Source organism: Pseudoliparis swirei, chromosome 10 (assembly GCF_029220125.1).
Source record: "Pseudoliparis swirei isolate HS2019 ecotype Mariana Trench chromosome 10, NWPU_hadal_v1, whole genome shotgun sequence".
In the NCBI taxonomy this organism is placed as follows: domain Eukaryota; kingdom Metazoa; phylum Chordata; class Actinopteri; order Perciformes; family Liparidae; genus Pseudoliparis; species Pseudoliparis swirei.
The window spans coordinates 3,175,004-3,189,823 of record NC_079397.1 but is presented as its reverse complement, the minus strand read 5'-3'; the positions used below and the strand labels follow the sequence as shown (position 1 = coordinate 3,189,823).

At 40.9% G+C, this 14,820-nt stretch overlaps 1 protein-coding gene across 1 annotated transcript; it reads right to left on the bottom strand.

Annotated features, from left to right (window-relative positions):
* Positions 1–267: 267 nt before the first annotated feature.
* Positions 268–14,740, bottom strand: prkcq (protein kinase C, theta). Its single transcript, XM_056425208.1, is given in 19 exon segments — positions 268–1,128; positions 1,778–1,906; positions 2,014–2,202; positions 2,603–2,741; positions 2,821–2,883; positions 3,399–3,490; positions 3,587–3,760; positions 4,301–4,473; positions 4,909–5,044; positions 5,179–5,288; positions 5,603–5,732; positions 5,832–5,917; positions 5,995–6,026; positions 6,530–6,566; positions 6,569–6,739; positions 7,324–7,384; positions 7,806–8,005; positions 10,637–10,959; positions 14,718–14,740. Coding segments are annotated over 18 exon segments (2,190 nt in total). The 5' UTR covers positions 10,755–10,959; positions 14,718–14,740; the 3' UTR covers positions 268–978.
* Positions 14,741–14,820: the final 80 nt, after the last annotated feature.

The following is a 14,820-nucleotide window of genomic DNA, read 5'->3' as shown; positions in this document are numbered from 1 at the left end:
TTCCTGTTTAAACATTTCCTGCTTTACAAGTTGCTATATTTGAGTTTCAAGAATCTATGTATCTACCTATTTTATAGTTGATCTAATCATGCAATATCTTTTTTTAATTCATTAAATTAAAATTAATTAATTAGTTTCATGGTATAAGTTTAACTTTTACATATTTATTTTAGTTTTCATTTATTTTATTTCCTGTTTCCTCTTGTGTTCTAATAATCATTCACGGTTTTACACTAAAGATATTTAAATGAAAATGTGAACACACACTCAAAAAGAGAAATTTATTTTATTCATGATTCAACGGAGAAGAGGACAACACCAACTACAGGATCCTCCGATCTAAATGCTTTTATTAGCTTTAATAAAACTCCTGAGGTACAAATCAGAAAACACGTAAACAAAACTCGGCCTACGGCACATCGACTTCATCACATCACGTTTATTTACACGTCGTGGAGGTAAATACTTGGAATAAGACGAGAAAACAACGCATTTAATCCGGTGTGATTAACGGTCAGTTAAGAAATTAACTTAAAGTATCACGAGGAGCAATAAGTTAATTTTCTATTAAACACATCCTAGAAAGCACAAGGGCAAGTTCAGGGGGTTGAATAATTAAGATAATTAAATTAAATTGGAAATCAGGCCTTTAAACGGATTTACGGTACATTATCAATTTATTTAACTTTCTGTATTTTCTTTCTCAGAAATATTAATTTATTTCTAAATATTTTAGTAAAAAAAAATGTTTTAACAATTTCTACAACAATATTTATGAATATTTGTAATAATTCAGGGAGATTGTTTGGCTATTTTTTCTAAATATGTGTAAAAAATGTTTCCGAAAATATTTATAAATATTATTGTTCATAATAATTCAGGGAGAGACGTAAAAGATGAGCGTCAACGATCCCATCACAGTTACATGAGCCTGAACCCCCGTAGTGGTTATGGTACGGTCCACGGACACACTCCGAGTCACGGGTCTCGGGCCGCCGGGTTCACGTAGGAGAAGTTCCTGAACATGGTCTGGTCCACGCTGTTGATGAGCGCCCGGTCGGCGCACGACAGCCGCGGCTTCTCGTTGATGAACTCTTTGTCGAAGTTGCTGCAGTCGCTGGGCGAAGTCTGGGGGGGGGGGGGGATTGAACAGATGCACAAATGAATGTATTTTACTTTCTTTTATTATACTACGAACATGGCGATTAACATTGTTTTGGGGGGGGGGGGGGGGGGGGCGCTCATGAGTCATAAATGAATTAATCAAAGTAATTGAATATAAGGAGGATACATGTTTTTTTCTTCTTCTTGGGTTTCGGATAAATGAAGAAAAAAACCTATATTTATATATATATAGATATATATTCTTTATATGTATTTTTAAAATATATTTATATATGTTTTTTCTTTTCTTCTTTTTTCTTTTCTTTATATATAAAAAAATGTTCTGTGGGGAATCACGATTTAACAGAAGCACAAATTAATGTCTTATTGTCCTTCGTATTATATCACGAACATGCCAATTAACTTTTCTAGGATTAGTATTCGTATTCTTTTCTTTGGCATTATTGCTCTAAAAAGATTTAAATTAATTGTTTATTTGGTGCATTTGGTGTTATTTTGTAAAATTGGCTCTAAAACCTTTAACATTATAATCAAACTCCGGATAAAATGGAGTTATTGTTCATTATTTATCGTGTACACAAGGGGAGTAAACATCTGCATCAGGCTCTTGACATCTGGATGTAAAGGTGTGAGCGGCAGTGAGCGGCCTTACGAGAGTCGGCCTGAAGGGCGGCGCCACCCTCCGCTGCTCCAGGGCGGTCCAGTCGGTGCCGCTGAAGAAGTTGTGGCGCCGGATGTTTCCGTTCACGCCCAGCCGCTCCTCGGGCTCCCTCACAAACAGCTGCAGCAAAATATATAAAATAAATATGTAAAATATGATGTTTTGGTACTTTATTTAAATTTGTTTTAAAGAAAACGGAGCGCCCTGGCGGGGCCAACATGGCCGACCTTGATGAGGATGTCCTTGGCGTCCGGGGCGAGCCAGCGGGGGTAGGCGGGGTTGTCGGTCCTGATGGACTGGAACAGCTCCTCCTCGTCGCGGCCGTGGAACGGGGACTGGCCCAGGAGCATCTCGTACAGCAGTACCCCGAACGACCACCAGTCCACCGAGCGGTTGTACTTCTGACCCAGAAGGATCTGACACCAGAACACACAGGCAGTTTTTATTCATTAATAAATTTAAATGAATGAATTTAAATATTAAAAGAAATTTTAATATTAAAGAAAAGAAAAATTTAAAATAAATGAATATATATATATAAATATATTTGTGTATATAGATATATAAATATATATATAGTTATCTATCTATATATATATAAATATATTTGTATATGTAAATAGATATATATAAATAGATATCTAGATAAATATATATTTATATGTATAAATATATATATATATTATATATACATTCATACATAAATATATATATATAAATATATAAATTCATACATACTGTAAATATATAAATAAATATATATATAAATATATATCCCTCATTAATCTTGCATAAATATAAAGACGTGATCGTCACCTCGGGAGCGATGTAGTCCGGGGTCCCGCAGAAAGTGGTGGTCCGGGACTCTTCCGGCATGTTCTCCTTACACATGCCGAAGTCTGCTATCTTGATGTGGCCCTCAGAGTCCAGCAGCACGTTGTCCAGCTTCAGGTCCCTGCAGAGGAGCGGGAGGAGGTCTGTTTAATTGTTTGTTTGTTTGTTTGTTTGTTCATCACCACGCTTCAGTTCTCTACCTGTAGATAATTCCTTTAGAGTGAAGGAACTGGAGGCCGCAGATGATTTCAGCCGCGTAGAAGCTGCAGGAAGAAAAATAAACATTGAATGTCATAAAAAACGTAAAGTTTATCAAATATCAAATAATAGAGAGTTAGGGTTTAGTTTTTCGCTTGAGTCCTACGTGGATCTGGGTACCTACGTGGTTCTGGGTACCTACGTGGTTCTGGGTAACTACGTGGTTCTGGGTACCTACGTGGATCTGGGTAACTACGTGGTTCTGGGTACCTACGTGGTTCTGGGTACCTATGTGGTTCTGGGTACCTACGTGGTTCTGGGTACCTATGTGGATCTGGGTACCTACGTGGATCTGGGTACCTACGTGGTTCTGGGTACCTATGTGGATCTGGGTACCTACGTGGATCTGGGTACCTATGTGGATCTGGGTACCTACGTGGTTCTGGGTACCTACGTGGTTCTGGGTACCTACGTGGTTCTGGGTACCTACGTGGTTCTGGGTACCTATGTGGTTCTGGGTACCTACGTGGTTCTGGGTACCTACGTGGTTCTGGGTACCTACGTGGTTCTGGGTACCTACGTGGTTCTGTGCAAGTCAAACTTGTGGCAGTTTTGGATGTGGAACATGAGGTCTCCTCCGTTCAGATACTCCATCACGAAGAACAGGTTCTCCTGAACACAATGCGAGAGGTCAGGCCTGAGGGGGCGTGGCCTGTAGCCTACAGGTGAGCGCCCAGGTAGGGTGTGTGTGTGTGTGTGTGTGGTTACCTTGGTCTGGAAGCTGCAGTGAAGGCGCACGAGGAACGGGTTCTCCCAGGCCAGAGAGAGGACCCTCCTCTCCACCATGGTGCACTCCACGTCGTCGTCCATCAGCACCACGTCCTTCTTCAGGGCCTTCACCGCGAAGAACTCGCCGCTTCGCTTCAGCTCGGCTAAAAACACCTGGAAACACGGCGAGAAACAAAGATGGTGGCCGCTCACGTTCTCACGCTGTGGGTCTCCTGAGGGAACCGGCTGCAGGAAGAAGCATTTGACCACAAAGATGATGACGAACTCCTGGGACACGCCCCTAAAACTACTGGGACACGCCCCTACAACTAATGGGACACGCCCCCTAAAGGTGCATTTCCCCGTGAATGACCTCACTCTTTCTCTGGATGAATGACCTCACTCTTTCTCTGGATGAATGACCTCACTCTTTCTGTGGATGAATGACCTCACTCTTTCTCTGGATGAATGACCTCACTCTTTCTGTGGATGAATGACCTCACTCTTTCTCTGGATGAATGACCTCACTCTTTCTGTGGATGAATGACCTCACTCTTTCTCTGGATGAATGACCTCACTCTTTCTCTGGATGAATGACCTCACTCTTTCTGTGGATGAATGACCTCACTCTTTCTCTGGATGAATGACCTCACTCTTTCTGTGGATGAATGACCTCACTCTTTCTCTGGATGAATGACTTCACTCCTCCCGTACCTTTCCGAAGCTTCCCTTCCCGAGCATCTTGTGCAGGACGAAGTCGTCGACGGTGAATTTGGGCCGGCGATCTTTTTTAGGAACGGCGTACAGCGGCTCCTCGTCCTCCGGCGGCGGCTCGGGGATCGACCCGCCGACACCAGCCGGCCCGTCCCATGAAACACCCTGAAGCTCTGCAGCGGAAAATATTTAGATATATTATATATATATATATATATATGGACTCATATATATTTATATATATAAATAAATATAAATAAAAATAGATAAATAAAGATATAAAGAGATAAATATGTATATAAATAAATATATATTTACATAATTATGGACTCATATATATTTATAAATATACATATATAAATAAATAGATATATAAATATATACATATACTGTATATATGGACTCATATATATATATAAATAAATATGTATGTGGACTTATATATATATATAAATGTATATAAATATATATATATATGAACTCAAATATATATAAATATACATATGGACTCATATATATTGACATATAAATATATATGCTATATATATATATATTTATATATAACTATAAATATGTAGCACCAGGCCTGATGAGGGTGTACCGTGTACCTTTGTTGTCAGGTGACGTCGTGGCGGACGCGGACGTTTCAATCCCTGACGGCGTCCGGACCGTCCCCGGCTGGCCGACGCCCACCGGACCTTCTCGACCAATGATCTCCGTGTCGGTTTCTCTGGTGCTTCTGGCCTGAAGGCAAAAGAAAAGGTCAAACCGAGGTTTATTGTGTCGACCGCACCATTCTGAGATCAGACCGGTACAGTCCACGCTAAAAATAATTCCTTCTCTCAAACGTCGTGAATGTACGATGTATTTTCTCCGACCTGCTGCTTGCTTTCGATGACGGCCAGAGCTTCGGCCATCAGCTTCTGGTTGACGCCGCAGAGGTTGGCCACTTTCTTCTGGCACTTGTGATGAACGTTCATGCTGCACTCTGCACAGCGGAGCTCAGCATTATCGGGATCATTTCATAAAAACACGCCGCGTTGCGTCCGCCTCGCGTCGTCACGCCGACGCCAAACAATGCGACATACTTCAATTTCCTTCTTCACAAAAAACATTTCTTACTTCATTATAATTTCTCCATTTTTAAGCCTTTTAAAAATTATCTTATTATTAATATGTGTGTGTACGCACCCGAAGAATGGCACACACACCAAATACACACACATGATTAACAACAGATGTGAAACACGCAACATGTGTGATGTTCTCGCCCCACGTGAATCCTTAAGCCCCGCCTCTCACCCTCACATTTGAGCCCCTGCTTGGCGAGCCCCCACAGCAGCGTCCCGCAGTGCTCGCAGAACGTGGGGCTCTTGTAGCTGTGGACCCGGAAGCGGTGCGGCATGTCGATCTTGAAGCGCTCCTTGTGGATCTGCGGCATGCACACACACACACACACACACACACACACGCCGCTTTATGACACGCCTCCTCCTCGGAGCACTTCCTGTGGCGAGGCCGCTTCGCTCACCATCGTCTCTTTGCTGTCCACGGCCGACCCCGTGCACGTGGCGATCACTTTGTCGATGCACTTTTTGTGAATCGCCGCATTGCATTCTGGGAAAACACAAAGACGACGGACGGTTAGAGACGACGTCGACGTCATGGGGAGAAAAACATGCGGCGACACTCACGTCTGCACTGGTAACCCTGCTTGTTCAGACCCCTGCAGGCGGAGGAAAACAATGTCATTTACTGATATTTATTGATAATTATTGATATTTTATTGGTCTTTATTGATGTTTTATTGATATTTTTATTGATATTTATTGATATTTAATTGGTCTTTATTGATATTTAATTTGTCTTTATTGATATTTAATTATATTTTATTGATACCTATTGATACTTCATTGATATTTATTGATATTTAATTGGTCTTTATTGATATTTAATTTGGCTTTATTGATATTTAATTATATTTTATTGATACCTATTGATACTTCATTGATATTTATTTATATTTCATTGATATTTGATTGATGTTTATTGATATTTAATTCATATTTAATTGATATCTATTGATATTTTATTGAACTTTATTGATATGTATTGATATTTTATTCATATGTATTGATATTTAATTGATATTTATTTATATTTAATTGACATTTAATTGATATTTAATTGATATTTATTGATATATTTATTCTTCTTTTCCCGCCTCACCAGACGAACTCCTTGCAGACGGCGCAGAAGGTCGGTTGGGGAAGAACGTGGCGCTGAACTCGTGCTGTTTGACCACGTGAACTTTGGCCTGTTTGATGGCGCCGCGCCGCGCGTGCAGAGCGGACAGACCGGCCCGCTCGGGCTCGGGCTCCCGGTCCCCATCGGCCCCGTACCCGTCGGCCCGATCCCCGTCAGCCCCGCCCCCGGCATCTGGAACAAACAAAAAAAGAATAAAAACACAAAAACATTTCTTACTTCATTATAATTTCTCCATTTTTAAGCCTTTTAAAAATTATCTTATTATTAATATTTCATAGGAAAGTCTTCAACATTGGATCCCAGGTCAGTGTGTTCAACTTCTCCTCAAATAAACACATTTTTATATTTTGACATTTTATTTTGAAAAGCTGATAAAATGCCCAAATGAATCCACAATAAACACTTTATTGTTGTGTATTTGTGTTTCCGGGGGAAGTTCCTCCACGAGGCTTCTTCCTTTTTTATAGAGCGGAGCGACTCGTCGGGGCCACGGTGTCCATGTCAGGAAAGCACCTCACACACACACACACACACACACACACACACACACACACACACACACACACACACACACACTCAGGAGACTCTCAGCTCTTATTTATAGGTTGAGAACATGTAATTAGGCGCAGAGGATTAAAGGCCCGTTAAAACACCCGAAGGTGCAGAAGAGTTTTTAAAAAACTAACGTTTCTTATATTATAACTTAACGTATAATATTGTTACCGGACTGTTTGATAAAGTTTTTAACCGCTTACCGCTTTTCTCCAGGTAGTATTTGGCCTCCATCAGCAGCCGACCCTGAGGCTTCAGGTCCAGCTGAACAACGAGAAGAAATACAGAGAAGCTGAAACAAAGAGGGCCATGGACTTCTATACAACCAGAGGAGTCGCCCCCTGGTGGTCAGGAGAGAGAATGCAGCTTTAACACATGAAGCATAGACTTCTATACAACCAGAGGAGTCACCCCCTGGTGGTCAGGAGAGAGAATGCAGCTTCAACACATGAAGCATAGACTTCTATACAACCAGAGGAGTCGCCCCCCTGGTGGTCAGGAGAGAGAATGCAGCTTTTACACATGAAGCATAGACTTCTATACAACCAGAGGAGTCTACATCCATTTTTCAATAATTAAAAGGAGGATTAACACGGGGGGGAAAAAACATTTGACCCAAAAGTGAGTCGGCCCATCTGGATTGGTTGTAGAAACCAAACAGCTGTCCCCCCCCCCCCCCCCTCACCCAGATCTCCAGCTTGCCGTTCTCCTTCTTGCAGCGCGTGGCCAGCGCGTCCAGAGGCACGGTGACCTCGGACTTCAGCTCGGCGGTGCGGTCCTTCACCATGACGTGCATGACGCGGCCGCGGTGCACGTGGGCGTCGAAGGTGCTGCTCCAGGGCGGGTACATGGTGGGCTTCTTCTGCTTGTGCACGTGGCCCTTCTCTGGAATTAAACAGAGATATTGAACAGGGATGAAAACATTTTGGAAAATATGTGAATTGATTTCCCGAAAACAGTTTTTCGTTGAGGATTTCGATGGAAAAAACATCCTCTAAATGTGTATCCATCCGCCACAGAAAATAGTCCCTTTTCTTTTGGGGTTGCGTCCAGAATATGAGATGAAACTTTGATTTTCACGTCAATATCTAGAAATCCAAATAAAATGTGTTCTCTTTTCGTAAAATGTGGAAGTTCTGAAATGTGAATTAATTTCCTGAACGTGTTCGTCCCACTAGAGAACTACTTGTGTATCAATCCGCCACTGAAAATAGTCCCTAATTACGTTGTAATAGATTCTCCAGATTCGATGCTCTTTTAGTATTAATCCGTGACTCGTGTAGTTTCAGGTCTTCATGATGGACATCTGTTGATTTCTCTGCAGCGACATCCCATAATAACCTTCTTGCATAACAGCCTCATGCCACCCTGCTGCCGGATAAGCTGCTTTATTTATTTTACTCTCAAAGTGATCCGAGTGTTTCATCAACAGAGAAACAGCTGCTGATTAAACACACACACACACACACACACACACACAGACACACACACACACACACACACACACACACACACACACACACACACACACACACACACACACACACACACACACACACACACACACACACACACACACACACACACACACACACACACACAGACTGTGTCCAGTCGTCAGTGAGTTCATCTTCTCTCCAGGTGGGCGTGGAGTCGTTTGAGCGTCGTGCCTGTCAGACTCAGCTCAGGGCGTAAACACACCTCGTCTCCTCCTGACCAGCTAATTCAAACTAAACGAAACATAAATAACGTCTTTTGGCAGCATTTCATTTTTTTCAGCTCAAACTCCTGATTCAAATCCAAAAGTTAAAGTTTTACTAAGAACGAGTTATATATATATATATATATATTATTTTATTTATATATAAATTATATATATACAATATATATATATATTATTTTATATATTTGTAGAGTTTTTGCTACATTTGGCACATTATATACGACTTCTACATTTATATATTTAAACTGTTGATGCTTTTCTGAACATGAGTGGCAGACATTTATGTTTCTGAGAACATATAAACATATAAACATATGAACATAAGAACATATGAACATAAGAACATATGAAGAACATGTGAACATATAAACATATGAACATAAGAACATATGTGAACATATAAACATAAGAACATATGAACATATGAAGAACATGTGAACATATAAACATATGAACATAAGAACATATGAACATAAGAAGAACATGTGAACATATAAACATATGAACATAAGAACATAAGAACATATGAAGAACATGTGAACATATAAACATAAGAACATAAGAACATATGAAGAACATGTGAACATATAAACATATGAACATAAGAACATATGAAGAACATGTGAACATATAAACATATGAACATAAGAACATATGAACATAAGAACATATGAAGAACATGTGAACATATAAACATATGAACATAAGAACATATGAACATAAGAACATATGAAGAACATGTGAACATATAAATATATGAACATAAGAACATATGAAGAACATGTGAACATATAAACATAAGAACATAAGAACATATGAAGAACATGTGAACATATAAACATAAGAACATAAGAACATATGAACATATGAAGAACATGTGAACATATAAACATATGAACATAAGAACATATGAACATGTGAACATATAAACATATGAACATAAGAACATATGAACATAAGAACATATGAAGAACATGTGAACATATAAACATATGAACATAAGAACATATGAACATAAGAACATATGAAGAACATGTGAACATATAAACATAAGAACATATGAACATATGAAGAACATGTGAACATATAAACATATGAACATAAGAACATATGAACATATGAAGAACATGTGAACATATAAACATATGAACATAAGAACATATGAAGAACATGTGAACATATAAACATAAGAACATAAGAACATATGAACATATGAAGAACATGTGAACATATAAACATATGAACATAAGAACATATGAACATAAGAACATATGAAGAACATGTGAACATATAAACATAAGAACATAAGAACATATGAACATATGAAGAACATGTGAACATATAAACATATAAACATAAGAACATATGAACATAAGAACATATGAAGAACATATAAACATATAAACATAAGAACATAAGAACATGTGAACATATGAACATATGTTCATGTGGTTCTTTTAAGCTTCCACCAGCTGGATGGAATTAATGTTGACTTAATATTTAGTGTTTGTGTGTGTGTGTGTGTGTCTTTTAAAGAAATGTATGAAATATGTGTGTGTGTCTGTGCGCTTATGTGTGTGTGTGTCTCTCTGTGTGTGTGTCGTTAGAGACCCACCGATCCGTGAATCTAACGGCATTTTAAGTCAAATTAATTTAATGCGTCGTCACACTCGGCAGCTAAGCCCCGCCCCCTGTTGTCGATTGGCTGACAGTCTCACGTCACCGTCGTCTCAATATCTTCAGTTTCCACATAAACATTGAACATATTCCACAAACAAACACAGGAAACCGACCTGTGCCGACCTCCTCCTTCATGTAGACGGCGCAGTAGGGGCTGAGCACCTCCTCGTGGTACTCCAGGCCCGGGTCCATCTGGAACCGGGAGAACCCGATCCGCAGGAACGGGGACATGGCGCCGGGACCGGGGAACAGAATCACAACCGAAAAACACAAAATCCGTCTTCTCAAGTGAGGAGATATTCGTGCGTCGGCCGCCTTCCACTTCAGGAGGAGGAGGAGCTAGAGGAGAGGGAGGAGCTAGAGGAGCTAGAGGAGGAGCTAAAGAAGGAGTTTTTTGTTGTTGTTGTTTTTCCACCCCTTGATGATTTTAAATAACCTATGAGAGGAAGACAAAAAGACGATCAATGTATTTCATCCCGTAACCACGATAACGGAGCGAGTTTCCCCCCCGTCCCAAAAAAAATAAATCCCAATCGGAGCGTCGGTTCCGAGGAGAAATGAAACGTTCGAGGAGCGTCGGTAAAAAACCGTCTCGCCCGGCTCCACTGCAGCAGCTCGAAGTCGTCCACGTGGCGACGGTCGATGTGACATTTGAGGCCCCCGTGTGTGTGTGTGTGTGTGTGTGTGTGTGTGTGTGTGTGTGTGTGTGTGTGTGTGTGTGTGTGTGTGTGTGTGTGAGACTATTAATAGAGCTGAAACACTAAACGCGGTTCAGGAATATGCGCCCGCATGCGCCATGTTTCCTGTGAGCCGCGATGACCCGAGTCACGTGACCCGAGTCATGTGACTCTCAATGCGGGACTACTTGTAGTTCCTAGAGTCTTAAAAAGTAGAATGGGAGCCAGAGCCTTTAGTTATCAAGCTCCTCTTCTATGGAACCAGCTTCACCTTCAGTCCGGGAGGCAGACACAGTCACCTCGTTTAAGAGTCGACTGAAGACTTTCCTCTTTGACAGAGCTTATAGTTAGGGCTGAATCAGGTTCACCTGGTCCAGCCCCTTGATATGCTGCTATAGGCTTATAGCTGCCGGGGGACGTTTTAGGATGCACTGAGCACCTATCTCCTCTTTTCTCTCTCCTGAGGGATGAATTTTCATCTCTCAATCACACGTTACTCACTCTGCTTTCTCCCCGGAGTCCTTTTGACTTCACGTCTCATGGGGTCATCGGACCCTATGAGACGGCATAGATCCTATCTGCCTGATGGATCATCGAGGTCTGGGTCGTGGAATTCCTGCTCCTGACTACGCCACTGTCCTGTTGAGACTCCGCCCACTGTTGAGACTCCGCCCACTCCTCCTCCCCACCGCCATCTGCCTGATGGATCGTGGAGGTCTCCATCGTGGAATATGCCTACTATGAACTATTCATACACTCTGTCATATTCATTGAATGTATTTTAACTCTAAATCTGTCCTTCTGGTCACATGACATCTATTGCATCTGTCCATTCTAGGAGAGGGATCCTCCTCTGTTGCTCTCCTCCAGGTTTCTTCCCTTTTTCCCCCTGAAGGGTTATTTGGGAGTTTTTCCTGGTCCGATGTGAGGTTTTGGGGCAGGGATGTCTATGTGTACAGATTGTAAAGCACTCCGAGACAAATTTGTAATTTGTGAAATTGGGCTATACAAAAAAACTGAATTGAATTGACCCGAGTTCTGAGATTAATCAACTTAATTTTTTTTACAAGACCTTCAAGGGTCAAACTATTTAGACTTCTTAAGATGAAGTTCTGTCATAACTCCAGGTACTGTCCACACACACACACACACACACACACACATCCACACGCACACACATTCTCACACACACACACACACACACATTCTCACACACATGCACATGCACACACACACACGCACACAAACGCAAACGCAGGCACACACACACAGATGCACACACATGCACACACACTCAAACACACTCATTCTCACACACACGCACATGCACACACACGTACACGCACACACACACACATTCTCACACACACATGCACACACACGCACATGCACACATACGCAAATGCACACACGTACACACACACACACGCACACACATTCTCACACACACATGCACACATACGCAAATGCACACACACGTGTACACACACACATACACACACACACACATGCACACACACACACACACATGCACACATACACACTGTGCTGCCTCCTGTCACTCAGGAGGACTTCCTGTTCCTGCGTGACGATGTCACCGCTTCCTGTCTCTCGTCTTCAGCAGAAACACGATGAAGGTCGAGAGGAGAAGAAAGACTGAAAACACGAATCATCGAAGACGTTCAGCGACGAACGTTCAATAAAAGAGTTTCACTAAATATCTTCAGGGATTATTTTAGTTTCAATGGATCTTCAGCTTCTCGCTTTTCCATTTTCATCCAATATTTATATATTTATTGATGTATAAATATCAAGAATCACATCCTCAAACACAGGAGACACAGGAAGGTCAAGCACCCGGGGGCGACCTTTCAACAAAGCGTCCCCGAGGGGGGGGGGGGGGGTCAAAGGGAGGGAGTGTGTGTGTGTGTGTGTGTGTGTGTGTGTGTAGCCAAGAGAGGGAGGAGGAGGTGGTGTTTGTTGTTATTGACAGGAGGTCCGTGAAGCCTTTTGACTTCTAGCCGCCACACTGTGATGGGAGCCCGCACACCCGAGTGTCCCTGAAGGCATCGCCCACAAAGGAAGTGCCCTTTAGTTTACATTTAGGGCGAACATGAGTTGTGAGTCTGAAGCACACGAAAGGGTTCGGGTCTCTTCCTCCAGAAGATAAACGTGTTTATTATTGTTTCTGTGAAAAAGTCTTTAAATTAGTTTTATTTGCTGTTTTATTTAACTAAAAATAAAAGTAAATTTTCTGAAGTTATGTCTAACTCAGATATCTCTCTCTTTTCTACTCCCTGTTATTTATCTTGCAGCTTTAGTTGCTATAGTTACTCATAGGATCAAGGTACTTTTACCAGGTTACAGACACACACACACACACACACCTACTCTATGCATTCTCATTTATTTAACATGCAGAGCGTCTATAAAGTTGTTTCATGAGTTCCCTTTCAACAATAAAATGGCAAAAAATAAAGTTACCAAAACTGTAATTAACTAATTAAATGTTCTACAGATTTGGTTTATTTCATGAAATGACATTTTAAATACCTGTACTCGTGCATCACTGTATTTTAGAGCATTTTACTGATTTTTTACTTTATTTGACATAAAACACTTAAATAAAACACTGACAAAATGTAATTGTTTTTCCTGTTGCTGTTATTCTACTGTATTCTACTGTATTTTTAATATAACACTTAAATAAACCACTAAAAAATGTGTTTTTGTTTTTAAATGTACTCTTATTTTACTGTATTCTACTGTATTTTACTGCAATTTACTGTTATTTTACTGTAGTCTACTATATTCTACTGTATTTTACATAAAACACTGACAAAATTGATTTGTTTTAATTGTACTCTTATTTTACACTTTTTTTACTATATTCAACTGTATTCTACTTTATTTGACATACAACACTTAAATAAAACACTGACACAAATTTAATTGTTTTCCTTTTACTGTTATTTTACTGTATTCTACTGTAATTTGAATAAAACACTTAAATAAACCACTGAACAAAATTGATTGGTTTTAATGTTACTCTTATTTTACACTTTTTCTACTGTTTCCGACTGTATTCTACTGTATTCGACTGTATTCTACTGTATTCGACTGTATTCTACTCCACCATAACGCAGTTACTCTGCAGAGTTTCGGGGTCACTCTGCGCGTGCAGCTGTAACACCTCCATACTCCTGGTAGTTGTACCAGCAGCCCTACGTCATGGAGTGTGTGTTCATGTGTGTTGGTACTTTTACTTAAATACAGGATGGACACGTATGACGTCATCTCTCTCCCGATGCTGCAGAACAACATCAACTCAACAAAGCACTACCATCAGGAGCACCGAGGGCTGAACGTGAGAGGCACGTGCAGCCTCTGATGTGCTAGTGTGTCTTTATTAATATTAAATACACACTTAATGCTACACACAGTCCTGAACGAGGTAAACAAACACACACCTTTCATTTAACACGAGTTCCACTCTGCAGAGTTCAGGCTCACTCACCTTCAGAGCACCGGGGAGCGCCGCTGCTCTCCATCCGAGCACCAGCAGACAGACCGGGGAACGTTTCACCGGAATGTCAAGCACGGGGGCGTTCAGGGACAGT